At 34.5% G+C, this 18,912-nt stretch overlaps 1 protein-coding gene across 4 annotated transcripts in view; it reads left to right on the top strand.

Annotated features, from left to right (window-relative positions):
- CCDC148 (coiled-coil domain containing 148) overlaps positions 1-18,912 on the top strand; it is a 220,580-nt gene that overhangs the window by 60,435 nt on the left and 141,233 nt on the right. For 3 of the 4 annotated variants that reach the window (XM_073241513.1, XM_036996140.2, XM_073241514.1), the window contains exons 2-6: positions 4,507-4,569; positions 5,240-5,361; positions 12,168-12,271; positions 18,039-18,121; positions 18,324-18,475. In XM_073241513.1, coding sequence (XP_073097614.1) covers positions 4,507-4,569; positions 5,240-5,361; positions 12,168-12,271; positions 18,039-18,121; positions 18,324-18,475 — 524 coding nt within the window. Of the gene's footprint in view, positions 1-4,506; positions 4,570-5,239; positions 5,362-11,817; positions 11,836-12,167; positions 12,272-18,038; positions 18,122-18,323; positions 18,476-18,912 lie in introns of those variants that run through there. The other variant, XM_073241515.1, reaches the window with a different exon arrangement.

The raw sequence follows: 18,912 nt of genomic DNA, 5'->3' as shown, positions 1-18,912 counted from the left end.
AAACTTCTAGGTTCCCTTCCTGGGTTCTTTTCTTTGTACTTGATTCTACTCCCCAGACTTTTATTGGAAAATCATATTGGATAACTAGGTTTATATTTGAATCATTGTTATTAGTGAGTTAGATTTAGACTCACCTCTTCAAGCAATTATGGACATAAAAATAGGAAATTTCATAAAGGTTGACTATGTGTAGAATTTGCTTCATATACAAATTTACATGAATTGTAGAAAAGTCAGAGATTATCTGTTTTTCCTTTGTCTGATATGGATTTGTTTTGTAGTAAAAGAGCAGAATTAAAAAAAAATTTCTTAGATTTTTGTACTTGGATTTACATATCATAAATGATGAAATATCTATATATATACTTATATATGTATACACACACATATATATAAGTGAGACATTTAGTAGCCACTAAAAATATGCATATACTATGCATCTATGGTTGCAGAATAGAATGTTGCAAAAAGATAATCAAGTTATTAAAGAAAAAGCAACTTACAGAACATAATGTACATATGTCATGATTGCATTTGTATACAAATTGGGCTGGAAATTTTAATTTTTACCTTATAATTTTCTATACACTTTGATATTATTTAACTAGCACTTTTATCATTGAAAAAATAGTTTAAATAGTTTAATATATTGACTTATTTCCCATAGACCATTAAAATATCATAATGTATGAATATTTTAATGTTAGCATTTTCAAGTTCTATAAAATTCTACAAATGTATTTAATATATCCTGTCTTTTAAAGAAAAAATATTAGTAAGAAATAACTCAATTCAGTATTAGTGTGGAAAATTACACTTGTATATACAAATTCACATCTTAAAGGATTATTTGTGTCATGAAATCTAGTTTCTTTTTTAAATGGTATATGAAAACTGTAGTATCATTTCCTCCAATATATAGTGAAATAACTATTGTCCCTGCTTAGTATTTTTAAGTTTTTATTCCCTATGTTGTGCTTTTATCTCTTCTATAGTTTGAAGGCTGAACCTCTTTATCCCCTTCTCCCACTTCACCTACACCCCTCAGCCCTCTCCACCATAGCAATCACCATGTGGTTTCTTCTTATAAAAAAAGAGAAATATATAAATTGTGCTCAAGTAAAAAGAAGAAATAAAGATCAACTATAATCCTACTACCCAAATATTGCCAACATTAAATATATGGTAAACAGAATTACAGTCGTTTTTCTACAACTTTATTTCCCACAATAAACTTCCGTAGTTTTGTAGAGTATGAGTCCTACTAACTCTTTGTATAGTTTATTCCTATATATTTTGTTTTTATTTGTTTTGTTTTGGTTGCTCTTTTGAGTGAAATCTTTTCCCATTATGTTGAATTACTAGGTATTTATTATGTAACTGAGCACTTTATTTAACTTTTTATTAGCTTTAATAGTTTATTTTTGGTTCCATTAGTTTTTCCAGTACAGTACTTTTTGCCTTATGCTAACTACAATGTACAGTATTTCAAATTGTAAGCAATATGCACCATCCAGCTTATAATTTAAAAGAGAATTCTGCATATTGGGAAAACACTGCTTAAGCTAGACTCTGGCAGTGGTATTTGAACTAATGCTTAAAATGTTATGAAATTTTTCATATGGAAAAAGTTATAATTTGATGCTACATCTAAAATATTTTTTCAGATTGGTATTGTTCTCACACTGTTTGGTCTAGCAAAATCCCCAACATCTTTGAATACTGGGGTGATTGGCTAATCTACATATCTACACAGTTAAGCAGTTTAGAATGAAGAAATTATCCATATGTTGTACAAATTTAAACCTAAGTACAACTGACACTTTCTTCCTTGGTGTATTAAAAGAGATTTTCTTAGGCAAGAGAAGAATATAAATTTCATTGTAAAAAGATTGCCTCATTATATAAATGATATCTTTCTATTTTTTCCTCATTTTCAGAGAAGTCCTAATCATTCACCTGCCCTGTAGAGACTGAGATTGTGTATGTTTTTTTAAAGTGTATATTCTCTATCAACTCTGTAAAAATTAACTTTGTATGAACTTTATATTGTGTTTTTTCAACCTTCTAGCTAGTGAAGCTATTATTATATTTTATATAAAAATGTTCTTCCTACACTAGAAGAAATTTCTCATAAAATACGAGTTTAAAATATTTTTAGTAATTGACTAGATCTAAAAGGTTTAACATTTTGATAACACTCATAAGCAATTTCTAAGATTACATATAAACTGTTTAACTGTGTAGATATGTAGATTAGCCAATCACCCCAGTTTTCAAAGATACATGTTCACATATAAGGCGAACATGCAATAATTCCTAAAACTAAGTGTTCTTGAATTATTTCATGTGGAAAATTCTGATTCTAGTAGCAATTACTCAGCCAAAAGCATTTTAACTACAGACTGAAGTAGCCACTTTGAATTTTTCACTAGTAAGCATAAATTCAAAATGGCCTAGATATCATATACTTACTTCTTCGAGCATCAGGGAATGTGTGTTTTAATACAGTTTTGTGATCCCTTATCTGAAATCTGTGGGGCCAGATATATTTTGAATTTTTCAGATTTTTTAAATGTGATATAGAGCATAATCCTGTATTATTTAAAACTGGTCATGCCTGGGGAAAACCCTATAATTAACATGATGCTTTTGCACAAATGTATGAATGTTCACACTGAGTCGGATAAACTTCAGTTTGGACCAAGTTTGTCACCAACTGATTTCAGCTCAAGTTGGATTTGGCCACCATATTAATTAGGAAATAAACCTTCATTTTCACAGATTTTTGTGTTATGAATATGAGATTTTGGACATGAAGTTCTTTGTGATCCTGGTCATTTTTCTTGGCCACAATCATCTCAAATGTTAAACTGAGAAGTTAGACTAAGTAAATGATAACGTGAATTTTTCAGATTTTATATCTGAATGTCTATTTAATACTCTGATATAAGAAACACTACAACTAAATCAGTTTTATATGATCTCAGTTTAATAATTGCTTAGTTCAGAGGCCCTCAACATTCTCAAAAGGAGAGTAGTAATTATTTATGATTCATACATAAATTGTAAAGAATTTAGATCAAGAAATGTTTCCACTCGGTCTTCTGTTCAGCTGGAGCCGAACTAAGTTTCAAGCTTACAAAGACAGATTAGTTTTTGTTTGCAAATTTGATTACCAGAATGTGTTGTAGTGTAAGATTCTTATAATTAAAATGTGAGCTATGTAGAAATGGCAAGAACCATTGTATGGTCTTCATGATTTCCCTCTGAAAACCAGGAGGGACAAGTTAGCAGGATTAGACCAGTGTAACCGAAAGGGGACCTGCAAAACCCTATTTTGTTTCACAGCCTCAATCTTACCATCTATCCTAAGAAAAATGAGTCCTAAAACCAACAGGGTGGGGCTCCCCATTGAGGAAAGACTGAAGCTAGTCAATTGGAGAGCTAGTGGGGTCTCTCCTGGGGGTAGATGGCAACCTGGGACAGTTCAGTTACAGGAGGGAGAATGAAATGAAAGCTAGAGATGCGATGGAATATTCCAGAGCTCACAAACTGGTACTAAATGAAGCCAAAATGTGTTTGCGAGACTTTGCCTTCTCTGTCTTGTACCCATGTTAATAAAAAGAAAAAATGTATTTGATTATCTTTGGACATGAGATGCTCTTTAATTTTCCATGTTTTCTGGCATTTCCTATGGTTGTGTACCTTGTCACTTCTCTCATTTAACTTACCTGATGACTTCTGAGGGCATTTCAAGGAGCCATTCCTGTCTGTAGCTATGCTACCAAAGCAGATTTTAAAACATTGGAAGTTTAGTGTTGGGAAAGGGAAGCTATAGTATGGACTGAGGAATTGTTATTGAAGTTCTGAGAAACTATGAGACATCCAGTTACTACCGTGCTACTTTTTATTCATTTCCTCAAATACTTTATTGGTATTTGCTATTTTGTGCCTTTGGATTGAGGCTGAAGGAGGTGATGGGGGGATCGAGTGCCTTCTAGAAGTGGATGGTGCATTCCCGGGTCCACCACCAAGTGCTGTATTGCTTAATAGAAGTAGTGAGTCATGTGGCTAGCTGCTTTATTCTTTAATTTATACAGTTTCTTTCCTCCCAGGAAATCAAGGTAAAGCATACATAACTTTTAAATCACAAAATATTTACCAGTCACTGTGATAATCCAACAGAGGAGGATTAAGAGGTAAAAAATTGAGTAAACATAATGTCTGTCATTTAACTGTAGATTAATGATACCAAAATAAAATTTAAAAAAAAAGAGGTAAGAAATTGGAAAGAGAGACCAAGAACAGGAAAGACACACAGGGAAAAAAAACCAATGGAAGGAAGCATCTAGGAGCAAGATGTGGATTTTAATAAAGTACAGAGAGTTATGGCACCCAGTCCTGGGTCTTATTTTAAAGAACACTAGAACTCACGTATCATTAAAAATGTTTTAAACTAACATTGTGTTGTGTAATTTTAGCTGTCTCTTGTTTTCTTGACAGATACGGAAGACATGAATAAAAGAGACTGGCCACTCATGACAATTAAGAAAAATGATAGCTCAGGTATTCTTTCTAGTTCTAAGTCTGTACTATGATTTATGGTAGATTATGCATGATATAAAATTGAAATGTTGATTTTCAAAATTTTAATAATGGGAAGTTCCATTTTTGGGCAAATCGAAGGTTTCTCTAGTCCCCTCACAGTGTGTGTTTTAATCTTCCTCAGTGGCAGTCAGGGCAACCATGCCTTCCTTCATTGTGTTTATCCTTAAATCATTTGGAGCCTTCTTATAGTCATGTGATTAACGATATACTTAATAGCTCTTAATTACTGTACATGGCACAGATTGTTAACATAATTGAGACAAAAGTACATTTTTTGCTGAATTTCTCAGGTTATACATTATGCTACTTGGCCTTAGAGTAGCTTCTACCTATGTTTTACTTTACCAAAATAGTTAATATTATACTAATCTAGGACATTTTATGTATTTGGATGGAGAATGCCTACTCAAACATTTTATATCATTTTAATATTATTTAGCCTATTATAGTTTAGCCTATTATATTCTAGAGAGTTTCAAATATACTATGAATGTTACAATTTGCTTAAGTCTTGTATTTACTTAAAAATATTTAAAAATGAGACCTGCAGTCAATATGTTGTCATAATTATACTTTGACTTACAATAATATTATTTCTTTGTCATTTTCTATTTTTGATGAAAAACAGATAAGCTGATATTCTATATGAAAAATGGAGTGAGAAGCACCAAGTATAAACCAGTAGACTATCTACAACTGCATGCATTCACTGAAGCAAAAAAATTAGCTTCTGCCACTATAGAGAAAAAGGTTAGAAGTTGTATGTATGTGTGTTTTCTAGTTTTGGAAAATTGAATCGCTAGGAAGAAAAATAACATTTGCAATGAAAACATGAAAATAAATAACATTCTAAATAGTTTTTAGAATCTTCCAACGACTCATAATAGTGAATAGCACCTACTGAACACTCTTGGACACTGTGCTACGTAGTTTACATGCATTAATCATTTCATGTTCATAACAACCCAATCAGGTATGAATTCAGCTTTATTTTTAGAAAGATAGCCATTTTACTAGCTTTCAACAATTTCTAACTTAATTTGGGAAAATAGTTGCTACTAAGTACTAGCCATGAGTTATCATCTGATTTAAGACTCCTCCTGGAGCACCATGCATATATGCCCTGAAGTTCCTCTGCTTTCTAGAATTCCCTTTCTTGTCTTGATCTAAGAAAAGGTGAAGTCGGACTAGATTTGGAATGGGTTTATGTGCAAGTAATTGTACACAGTATTTTAGGACCACATATAACTTAGGATTGCTCATGCGATATGTTTCTCTCTTGTGCAAATAATGGAGCACATTATAAAGAGCATTTTTCTTGCTTGGTCACATTAAAAATCTGGTATGGCAAAGCAACATGTTTAATAATTTATAATTTTTATTTGTATTTAATGTTTTGGGGTTATATTAGTTTTACATGTTTTTTTATTGTTAATATCTTTTTAAAAAGATAGCTGTTATGATTCCAAAGCACATTTGATACCCTTTTCTAGAGAAATTACCATGTATCTATGAGCTGTATCCCCTAAAACTAAGGAGACTATTTAAAAAGTAGGGCATTATTTGTTGGATTCAGATATAACCTTGATTTATTGTTATCAGGACATTCAAAGAATTTTATGGGAAAATCGCTTATACAACTATTATCTTAACAAAACTATTTTCATATTTCTGGCTTCTATTCGGACCCATTATCTATGTACCACATATATACATACATACATGTAAAAAAATAAACACATACTTATTTATTTTGTTTCCTCCTGTGATAAACATACACATGAAATTCTATATTCTTTTTCCCCTAACATTTTGCCACATAGTCTTTATAATATGTAATTATTATATGATATTTAATTACTCCAGTAAATATATATTTATTGTGTGCCTTGAAGATAACAATGGAGAACAAAATAAAGCTCCTACTCATGGAGTATACTGTTTGCAGGAGATGGGGAGAAGGAAAGTCAGTGTTTATCAAATAAACCCTGAAATAAAATTATATCAAGTATAAACTCCAATTAAAATGTGCTGTCTGGTGTGTGATAACAGGAGTAATCCTAATTGGGTGGGAAGGCTTTTCTGAGGAAGTGACATTGGAATTCGGGTATCAAGGTCAGTAAGAATTAACTAAGCAAAGACAGGATTGACAAGTACTCCAACTAGAAAATGATGCGTGTCCTATCACATCCTGATTTTTGGATATTTGGATGGTATCCAATTTTATGATACTGGAAACCATGCTTCAGGAAATGTTTTCATGTATAGGTACTTTTCATGTCTACATCCCCATAAGATAAGTTCCTGTGATTGAGATGTCTGAGCCAAAAAGTATGAATGTTTTTAAGTTCTTCCCCCAAATATGTTTCTAATAAAGATGCCACCGTAAACATTTTCTCTACACCCTTGTCAGTATTAGAATGTATGCATATATATTCATATATATATATATATATATATATATATATATATATATATACACATACACACACACATATGCATTCCTAATATTATCTATGTATCTGTTTGTCCAGCCAGCCATCATGCACCAAAAAACAAAAATTTAGGCTCAATGTGGAATGATTATTAAAATCAGTATTTGGTCAAAGTGAGTTTCTTTGATGATAGAATCACTATCAAAGAATAAGCCTATTTAAAAATCTTAATTATGAATGTAGTTTTTATAGTTTGACATTAATTCCAGGGACAATAATTTGTCAGCACTGTTGGATGCTAGATTGCTTCTCTGCTCAGTGTGTTATATGTTTGTGAAGTTAAACAGATGATCACTTTCAATGAACATTTTAAATAATATTAATAACATTTTTTCATAAAATATAATTCAGGAAGGACCTTTTTAGTTACATATCTTCTAGAAATAACTTTGTACCTGGAATTTATAGTTTGGCAAATCTTAAAAACATCCCTATCTTCAACTACTGGAAATGGTTCAGTCTGTAGCAACCATTTTGACAAGGTTTTGCTTCTGTTTTTAGTCTCCATGGTTCATAACAATAAAGAATTGTCCTTTTAAAGAATTTTTGTAATATCTGTTGTCCTGACTTTTGATTAGTGGGAACAAAATGTGTCCTGGATGCCTCATCATTTTCTAACACCTTCTTTTCTTTATACAGTTTTCATTTTTTTGTTGTATCTGGATTAAGGAAGATATATTAGGAATGTAGTTGCACATGATTTTTTGATTCTTCCCATCTCATTTAGTTTACAGGTAGCAAGTTGACATTTTGCTTTTAATTTATTCTTATAAGATGTGAAAATTTTTCAAAGAGGACTTTTTCTTGATAGATTCATGGCTTAAGTAGAATTAGTAGCTGGAAATTAAATACAATTCATAAAGTTTAATTTGTTTAATGTTATGACTACTAATATGCCACATAGTCTGCACCAACTGGAATTGTGATTATAACACCATCTATTTTGTTCTTTCTTACATTATAATTTAATTTTTTATAAAATATGTATTGGTTCAAGAAGAATATTTTATTCTTCCTAATGTTGCATAGTTAACACATTCTCTCCTAATATTTGTATTAATTATCAGTCTATTTCACTGTTTGTTTTACCAATTAAATGTACTTTGTGCACATAAAATTAGCAGTTTTAACAATCATTGCTAATTACTATAACACTTTACTCTGGCAATAGTAAATATTAACATACGTAAACTGAATGATAGAATGCTAACAGTTGAGGCACACAAGGACATTTTTGCTTCAAGTTACATCTAGAATACTTAGCTATATTTGAAAAGAAATGAACAATAAGTTCAGAAGACTTGCCTGATTTGTATAACTAATATTTTAATGCTGATTAGATGTGATGATCATCTATATATTTACTGTGTCACTGATCATGCACGAATTCTGGGATGCCAGATAAGACACTGATGTGGGCACTGAATCTTCTAGTCTTTCAAAAGCTGAGATTAAACCTGAAGCCAAATAGATTGGGCTGGAAACTGAGGCCAATTTTTGGTACATTGTATGCTAACTGTCCATTCTCAATTTACATATAAAAGCGGTCTTTATAATTTTTAAAAAAATTTCTTCTCTTAGCAAGAATGGTTCTTCCTGCCCAATTCAAGTATGCAATCTACTAATTCTTCTTTTAAATGTTATGTTATGAAAAATTATAAGCATTAGTAAAATTAGAGTGGATGGTACCATTGATCTCCACGTAACATTATGCAGCTTCAATTATTACTAACTCTTGGCCTTTATTTCCTCTATATTCTCACCCACAATTTACCCCTCTGCCAGATTATTTTGAAGCAAATCTGAGAGATCATAGTATTTCACATAACTTTTCAGCATGTGTCTCTAAAAGATTAAAGCTAAAAAAAAGGCTCCCAGACCCTACAGTGTCACTAGCACTAAAATGTTAATGATTTCTTAGTAATTTTAAATATCTAGTCAGTATTAAATTTCCCTGATTGTCTCCAAATTTTTTTCTTAATGTTTATTCAAATAAATAAGATCCATATATTGCAATTGATTTTTACTCTTTAGATTTCCTCCTTTATTCTTTCATATTTTTCTAATTTATTTTTTGAAGAAATTATATTGTCTTTTATAGTTTCTTACAGTCTGGATTTTGTTGATTACATCCTGGTGGTGTCATTTAGTGTTTTTCTCTCTCCTGTATTTTCAGTAAATTGGTAGTTATGTCTAATACATATTTGAATCTAAATTGACCAATTTAGTTTAGGAAGAACACTGATGGAATTTTTGTGCTCCAGTCTCTTTCTATTACAAATAGTGAATAGCTTTGTTCATGTATCTTTTTATACTTTTTCTGGTATAGTTATCAAATAGATTTTTACAATTAAGATTACTAGGTCAAAGAGTAAATCCATATGAAATTTTGCTACATGTCTCTAAATTCCCTTCTTTGTGGGGCTGCATTGTTTTATTCCCACTAGCAACATATGAGAGAACATTTCCCCAGAGCCTCACAAGATTTTTTTTTTAACATTTGAGTTTTTGCCAGTCTGATAGATGAGAAATTTACATCTTAGTGTAGTTATTTTCTTTTTGGACATTTCTGCATTGAGGTATAACTTGCATGTAGTAAAGTGCATAAATCTTAAGTGCACATCTCAGTGAATTTTGACAAATATATACACACATATAAGTAACACTTAAATTGTCCACTAGTTATTGTTTATATCTAAAGATGGATCATCTGGCCCAAAAGCTTTCATGGCATTTCAAGATGCCTATTTAGAGTTTTGCTATCTTGGATCATCATAAACCATCAGGAAACCTCTAGTTTCTGATTCTTCTATGAATTTGTTATTTTTGTTATTTTTAATTAATTAACATTCTGCTTAAATCACCCTCCACCTTAAATACTGATTTCATATGGCTTTTGCCCTGTAAAATGAACTGGAATCACCTAGAAATCTCTCTATTGATAAAGATACAACTTTAAATCTTTTTGTTCTTTTAAGACTTCATTTTTGGCCTGAGGATAGAAGTGGATTCACTGAATGAGTTTACAAAAAATCAGGATGTCCTGCAAAATATTGGAAGTGTCTAGTGAAAAATAGTAGTTTTATTTTGACTTTTATTGTCTACTTAATTTGTCTTTTCCTGGCCCAAAAGCAGCAGTATTGATTTCTTTAAGCTATAAAAATATGAGTTTTAATTTTTTTGTATAACATGGACCAAATATGTCAAAGAAATCTAATTTTAAAAGTTGTGTCTGTTGCAACAAACTATAGAGGTAGAATGAGTTTTAGACATTCTTAAAGCAAACAGTAGAGTGTCATATTTTAGAAGCACTATGTACTTTTATTTTTTCAGTAGGTAAAATAGATTGCTGAATGTTTTCTTGCAGTTTTCTGTTCTTATTTAAATGCACTTTGTTCCTAGATTTCATAATTGTAGCACTCTTAAGGCCTCCTGAGGAAAAGATATGACTTTGACTTTGTGGTTTTTTAAACTAATGTCTGGGTTGTGTTGTTTTCTTATACCCCTAATTTTGAATCAGTAACTAGAACAGCAGAAAGATACACTCAAGGTTAAAGTAATCAGTGAATGACAGCTAGAAATAGCATGCATTATAAAGAGCCTTTTTAGGACTTGTCTTCTGAAGATATATCTTCAGCATTGATCTGTTAAAGCTTTCAAGCTACTAAAAGCTACTAAAATTTATTTCATCAAGTTTCTGATTTGAGAGTATTACTTTTGTAGATGCTTCAAAGTATTAATATGGAATACATGAGTTGAGTTCACCATACACATGACTATCAGTCAGTCTAACCAGGAAACAGTCGCTACTCCTGGACTTAGAGTGGAGGGGTCTTTAATGTAGGAAAGGGTTTCACACGGGATAGATCTGAGAAGCCAAACAGAGCTGGGAAACAACCCAGGGATTAACAACAGCAGGAATCATTGCTGTGCCTAGGTCGGAGGGACTTAAAAGCAAGGCTGTTGTATCCCATGGGCCATGGTTACACAGAGACAGTTGTAGAACTAGCAAGGGAAGTCGGAGCAATGGAGAAGATACAGATTCTCCTGGAGACCCCTCCGAGGATGGAGAGGCAGGATGCATAATCCTTTGGCTTCTCCTTTCCTCCCTCTTTTCAATCTCCTACTGTCAGTGTCTCTCTTTGGCTGAACCCAACTGGAAACCAGCTGAGAGCGATGTCTGAGAAAGCCAGGCTGCTCTGTGATACGGAGCAGGTCAGGAAGATGGCCAGGAATGGATCTTAAGGCAACAGACCCAGACCTGACACAACTTGTCAACAGCAACCCACAGCAGTAATTAGTGCTACATTTTTTAAAAGTCAAAATGTAAAATGAGTTGAAAACTTGGATTTCAGTGTTACATTATTTTCACTCTTTCTTTGTTAAGTACCTTCAAATAAATATTTGCCTAAAATTGAAAAACTTTAGTTACAAATTTTTACTTATAAAAATTTATTTACCAAGTTGAAAGGTTAAAATTACATGTTCAAGGTTGTTATTTCTAGTAGGTACTGAAGCTGGAACTAAAGCCAGGCATCTAATAACTTACCAATGACACTTTCCCATCCTATGCTGAAAAATAAGATAAAAACCAATTCAAACACCTAGGTTCAATGTGACTTTGATGTTTATGAGCTTGACAATCTTGACCAAGTCTTGTAACCTCTCTGAACTTGTGTCATCATCTGTAGATGCTCATGATGCCTGGCAGGGAAGATGTGTCAAAAAGGTGAGAGAACATATGGAAAGCTCTTGACAAATTTTCTGGGACTGCATGAATTAAAGTTTTATTTATTGTATGTGTGGATTATTGCACCTTTATTTTCACAAATACTTTCAAAATAATTCTTAATTTGATCAGTACTCCAAACCATTTTCTCTTCACCTTCCTACTTTCTGTCTAACATAGCACTGATGTTAAAGTGGATTCTGTCAGAAGGTGCGCCCATAGGATTGAAAAAGAGTTAAGTGTTTAACTTAGAAAATACAGATTAAACATTTGCATTGTGTAAAACGCTTAAAAAACACTGAAATTGCTCCTCTTTGTTCCTTTAAATCTAGATCAGAAAAGCAGTGCAGACTTCAAAGATATCTAAGGAACAAACACTAATAAAACAACACAAGCAAGTGTGGTGGCAGGAACACCAAAGGCTAAATGAAGTCAGGTAAGAATTGAGGGAAATCTCAGTCAGAACACAGAGGAATTTCTAAGAGTTGTGCTTATCTAGTTAGATACTCTATAACTTCCCATGTTAATTAAACCATTGTAATCAAAATTTAAAGTTACACTTTGAATGCGAGTCAGATTAAAATCCTTTCATTTCCTCAGTTTAATTTGGAATCCAGTGAATATATTAATGTAGCTTTTGCTTTCCTTAGGAAAAAAAGATAATCTTGTATATCTGCTAATCACTCTTCTGCACTCCCATTTGTATTTGCAATTTCTTATACTTGGCACATTGGATTATAATTTTTTTTACATGTTTGTTTTCTCTATAATGTGGTAAACAAGGGCAAACGTCCCATCATACCCATCTTTTCATTGTAGGATACATAGAAGGAGATATATACATGCTTCCAGCTACTGAATGAATCAAGGAACTACGGGTTTCAAGTTATTCAGTGATTTCTAGATGTAGCTGTGTCATGACTAACTTATTCACTTTGGATTTGGGACTTTTGTCATTATTTCCAGCAGTCACTTCAAGATGAAGTAAAACAGAATAATGATTCTTTACTTGATCTTAATTGTAATCTTTGAAAAGTACTTTTCTTCTCAAAGGTCAAGGCAAAAAAAAAAGAAGGCAGATGTGTTTGCCCTCCATTTGAGGCACATACTAGTTTTAATGGTGGTGGTATTTATAAAGTATGCTTTTTAAAATGGATATTTTTAAGCAAATGTTTTATATGAAGATAGATAATTTTTGTGGTCTTATTCTAAGTCAAATTTCCAAATACCATTAGTTTTACTTCTGATGTAGGTGCTTTTCATATTAATAATTTATTATTCTATTAAGAGGTCCTTACCTGTGAAGTAAAAAGCTCATGATTGGAAATGGTTTACATCATTGTATAACTTAAAACATAGGAAAACAAAATTACATAGGCTATCATCAGATTGTTGCTATAAAAACAAACCAGACCTGTCTTATCCCTCAAAAAGTCACCTTTTGTGGAGGAAACACTTGAGCCCGTTAGAATAAATTTTTTTTAATTCACGTAACTTGAAACATGATAAAAAGGAAAGCATCAGGAAGTTTTAATGAGGGTGTTTAATGAGGGTGTTCACTGTTGCAAGCTCAAATTACAGGAAGAGACTGGTGAACAGTTTTTATCTTGTCTGTCCCACACCTTTCTTAATGTCTGTATTAGGTGGCTCTTGAGCTAGATAGACGAGGCATCTACACATCATTACTGAAAATTACGTTTAGTTGATCTGGAATACACAAAGATGATAGAAGTAAGGTGCATTCAAGTAATAACCTTGATGTCCTGAAACTTGTAAGGGCTGAAAATTGGGCAGAAAGAAGAATTCCAAGATAATACTCTGTGTTATTTTAGAAAGTAGGCTAATTTTAAAATGTGTTCAGTGAAATTAAAAAATAATAATAATAATAAAGAGGAAAGCTAGAGAAATGGCTAGATTTGTGGAGAATTCAAGGACCACGAGAAAATCAGGAGTTTAAGCTCTATCAGTGTTTCTCAATGTTTAAAAATCGACATTCCTTTTAACAAAAGATTGAAAGTACTGTTTGAGAGTCTCAGGCCTACAAAAGCTGTGCCTATAATGACGTCTAACTGTTGGGTAATTTAGTCTGTGCCAGGTCATATGTTAAGTACCACATATGCTTCATTTCATTCAGTGCCTATAATGACCTTACAGAATAGGTATCATTGTTCTCCCCGTTTTACAGATGACAAACTTGAGGTTCACAGTATTAAAGCTATGTGCAGAAGGTTAATCATCTAGTTTATGTGAAGATGGTATTAGAGCACTTGCCCTTAACTCCTGTGCTCCATCAACTTGGAGTTGAGCAGCTTTTTCTTTTTTTTACAGAGTTCTGTTCATACCACCTAAGATCTAATTGGTCTAGCCTTGCTGGAAATGAAAGAGTTGCCAAACTTTAATTCTTTTAAATCTATATTAAGGACACTAGACATGTAAAATTTCTAAATATAAAATTATGCTTTATAATTTAAAATAATAAAATGCAATATTTGGAAAGGTAATCAATTTTAACTATAATTCATTTATAAAATTATATTTAATATTTAATATGCTTTCTCAAACAATACCCCATGAAGAGCTTGATACACATTCCTGGGGCACTTGCTCCCTTGTTTCAGAACGACTGGTTTAGAGGGTAAGGAGAGAGTTATATATATTGGCCATATGGTAAAGAATTACAAATTTTAATAGAAATACTAAAATACTAAATGACTTTTGAATATTAAGATACTAAATACTTTTTGAATACTAAAACTTGGAGGGTTTATTTGTATACCTTACTATTTTACTATAATTCCTGCAAGGAATGTTTTTATAACCAAATCTCTGTTAGAAATATTTGTAGTCTCTTGTTTATCATTTTAGTTTTACAGTATTATTTTAAAAGTATCACTTTTATACAGAGGATATCATGGGGTTTTGCCAACAATCAAATGTTGTCTAGAAATGCATCTTTAAAGGTGAAATTGAGACCTGTACTCACACCATGTGTGTAACTCAGGGCGCCAGAAAACTCCCTCTGAGGCCAGCTCCTCAGCTCATACCTTAGCCAATGGCTGTGAGACTTCCTTGTCTGACTTTTGTGGTGCGCTCACCTGGGACAAGCTCTTTCAAGAGTAAGAAGCAGATCACATAGCTGAGTCTAAGTTACCAGCGGCCTGAGCTGCTGAGTGAGGGTGCCCGCTGTCTGAGCTGCTGAGTGTGGGTGCCCACTGTCTGCTGAGTGTGGGTGCCTGCTGTCTGAGTGCTGAGTGAGGGTGCCCGCTGTCTGCTGAGTGTGGGTGCCTGCTGTCTGAGTGCTGAGTGTGGGTGCCCGCTGTCTGCTGAGTGTGGGTGCCTGCTGTCTGAGTGCTGAGTGAGGGTGCCCGCTGTCTGCTGAGTGTGGGTGCCTGCTGTCTGAGTGCTGAGTGTGGGTGCCCGCTGTCTGAGTGCTGAATGAGGGTGCCTGCTGTCTGAGTGCTGATTGAGGGTGCCCGCTGTCTGAGCTGCTGGGTGTGGGTGCCTGCTGTCTGAGCTGCTAAGTGAGGGTCCCCGCTGTTTGAGTGCTGAGTGTGAGTGCCTGCTGTCTGTGTGCTGAGGGCATCCGCTGTCTGAGTGCTGAGTGAGGGTGCCCGCTGTCTGAGTGCTGAGTGAGGGTACCTGCTGTCTGAGTGCTGAGTGAGGGAGGGTACCTGCTGTCTGAGTGCTGAGTGAGGGTGCCCGCTGTCTGAGTGCTGAGTGAGGGTGCCCGCTGTCTGAGTGCTGAGTGAGGGTGCCCGCTGTCTTAGTACTGAGTGAGGGTGCCCGCTGTCTGAGTGCTGAGTGAGGGCACCCTTTGAGCTGCTGAGCTCCTTCCTGGTTGGAGGGATGCAGCTTTGGCCTTCAGCCTTCTCTGGCGCCCTAATTTTCTGTGGGCCTCCTGGCTGTCGGTTCCATTTGTGGAACTTTGCCGTAATCTCTTGCTCTGCTTTAGGCACGCAAAGCGATCCATGTCCCTTTGCTTATTGTTTGTTTAAACGGCTTCTGACTCTACCACTCCCTTGCACCCTGTGTTTCACTTGTTCTGCCCAAGTTGGTACCTAAGTAGTTACCCTGGAAATTTCAACAAGCTCTGGGTAGATTTTGATGTTCTGAGGGGACTGATTCTACACCTAAAACTTTGGCACCATTCCGAAAGGGTGAGGATTTGTACTGAAAGTAGACTCCTGCGAGCTCATAAACACACTTCACAAGCTGGTTGGTCTTGCAGATGGTCAGCACTGCAGCTGAGCATATCTAGGAAGTAGGTTAATGTATCACTGAGGCAAACGGTCACACAAAAACTCAGATTTTTGTGTTGTGCCATCATACGCAGTGGTACCAGGGACGAGACAAATAGCTTTAGGAGGTACTCAGATTGGCAGGTTTGGATCCAGGAACCCCCTTGAGATGTGGAGGAGGCTGCATGTGCTGCAGAGTTCCAGCCTGGTGAGCATCCAGGACCTAGTCCAGAATGATGAGCAGGCCCAGTTCTTTTCGCCAGTTACTATTTTTAATGCTCTTGAGTCCACTGCAATTTGTATCTATTGTTCCTAAATCATATTCTACAAAACAGAAGTATTCTTCAAGATAGTCCAATGAGAATAATGAATTTCCTGCCCTATAAATTGGGAAAATATATTTCATCATCTCTTTGGGGAACCTAAATGCCCTTTAACATAATCAAGTTTCTGAAAAATCCTGTACTATAGAAACTTGTCTGATTTTGTTTATTTCACCCTTTCCTATTTTTCCCAGCATCACATTGACATTCCTGTTTTATAGAACACAATTTAAGGAAATAGTAGCCTGCATTCAGAAGTTAGTCCCAAATCCTTGTAGTTCTTCAGGACATAAAAAAATATCTCAAGATTTTGTTGCACAATCAGGACAATTAGAGAAACGGGCTGGTCTTGACTTAAGGTCGGTCTGTAAGCCGGGACGGCGCAAGTCGATCTCCTGTACGAGCAAAGCCACTGCTCTTGTTGGTTTGTATTTCTGTTAAGGTTTCCCAGGTGCTGAAAATACAAGAGAGCTGAGCTAGATGGTTTTATAAGTGCTACATTTTTGTTTGAACAAACTCATTATGGAATAACTTCTGGTTTTACTCCACTATTATAAACCCATCCTCCTTGTAACAGTTTCAAATGTGATTTCAGAAGTCTAGTTTTCTGGCAAAAACTGTATACTAGCAAAATAGACTGTAAAGTCTCATCTTTTATACAATACAAACAAAACCTCTGTCCCATGTAAGTGAATTGGCTTGGAAGATGATGGCACATATATAAAATAGAATATTATGCAGCCATTAAAATAAATGATAGTTATGAACATTTAGAAATATCTTTAAAATATTAATTTTTAAAAACCCAATAGAAAATGGTAACTATTGACATAGTAACAACTATTTAAAATATGTATGCATTGCAGACAAGGGCTAGAAGCTTATATGCAAAAATGAAAGTCGTCATTGTATTCATGTTAAAATTGTTATTTTTTTCTTATTTTACACCATTTTTAATATTCCATTTTAATAATCATAATAAAAAAACTTTTATTATTTCATTAATCTGCCATAAGCAAGGGATTTGTTACAGTATTTTTGGATGTTCGTTTAGAGCTGGTTTGGTTTCAGTCTAAAAAATGACTATATCTCATAACATAGTAAAAGATCATTAAAATTTGTTACTTTTATTCATGTCTAAAGATAAAATGTACTTTTATTCCATTTCCCTAGTTCAGGACCTCATCGTCTCTTAACTTCCAAAATAAATTCCTTGTTGGCCCAGGTTTACCTGATCCCCGCTTCATTTTCCATTTTTATTGATCGCCTTTCCTTCCAGCCCATCCTACATCTTCCTGCCTTGGGAATTTTCCTGAAACACAGATCTGCTGAGCAGGCCAGGTCAGCCTGATATCCCGCAGGGGCTTTGCAATGCCCTGAGTGGTCTCCACTTGGGACAGCGCTGGGATGTGCTACATACTTGCCTTCGCTGGTGCTGTCACTTTGGCCTGGAGTGTTCACTGCCTCTTCTTTCTGTCTCAGGGTCTGGCAAGTACCCAATCCATGGTAGGAATTTAGTGTATGATCTGAATAAACGAGCAGGGAAATGAAACCACATTAGGTTACATTTCTATTACTAGTTATTTTTCAAACCTAGATGTTTATGATTATAAAAAGCTGATGGAGGTAATGTCTATTTCAGATGTAAAATGGAATCAGAAATAAAATCCCTTCTCAATGAAGAGAACATTGGAAGTGAATGTCTTCCTCACCTTATGAATTTTGGTGAGTTTCTCTTGGTACTGTATTTAGAGGGGAGTTTTGTTTTGAAGATGAAAGAGGGCCCTTGTTTCATGTCCGTTTTATATTAACTGGTGTTTGTTTTCTTCTAAAGGAATCCAAAAATAAATCTGCACTCAAATGACTTGTTCTTGAAGAAACTTTAAATAGTAATGTGTTACCTTGATTTAATTTTGTCTCACCATAGAACAAGAGTTATCAGAACAATGGGACACATATCTTAAAAATGTGATAAATCCTATCCAGCAATTGAGAGCAGATCTAAAATACAGACAGCATCACATTTCACAGCATTCCCACTCACATGTTGAGTTTAACTCAGTGAAAGTACTGGAAGAGGTCAGTATATTATTTTTATTTTTAGTAATGTCATCTCTCATTTTTGTCGCAACTGAAACAGTTTGAGATAAGAAACAAATATGTGTACCTTGTGTATTTAAATGGAAGGCATAGCACATTTTGTCTATTCAGTATCCTAAGCATATCCCTGAATCTGTCAGAGCATGCTCATTTCTCACCTGGCATGTTACAGTGGCCTCATAAGTGGTCTCCCTGCTTTCTTGTTGCCCCTCTTCCCAGTGCATTCTGGGATACCACCTTCAGTTCGGGTGGATCAAGTCACCCCTTCTGGCAAGTCCCCTCAGGGAACCCACTGGCCCATAATCCCTTGCTCTCCATCCAGCCCCCCTCTGCCTCTTCAGTCTCATCTCCCACTGGACACAGCCCCTCTGCTCCTAGACCTTGTCACACTGACACAGGCGGCCCCTTCCTGTCTC

Source organism: Manis javanica, chromosome 7, assembly GCF_040802235.1.
Source record: "Manis javanica isolate MJ-LG chromosome 7, MJ_LKY, whole genome shotgun sequence".
Lineage (NCBI taxonomy): Eukaryota > Metazoa > Chordata > Mammalia > Pholidota > Manidae > Manis > Manis javanica.
The sequence above is the reverse complement of the archived record's forward strand: the minus strand, read 5'-3'. Positions and strand labels throughout refer to the sequence as shown.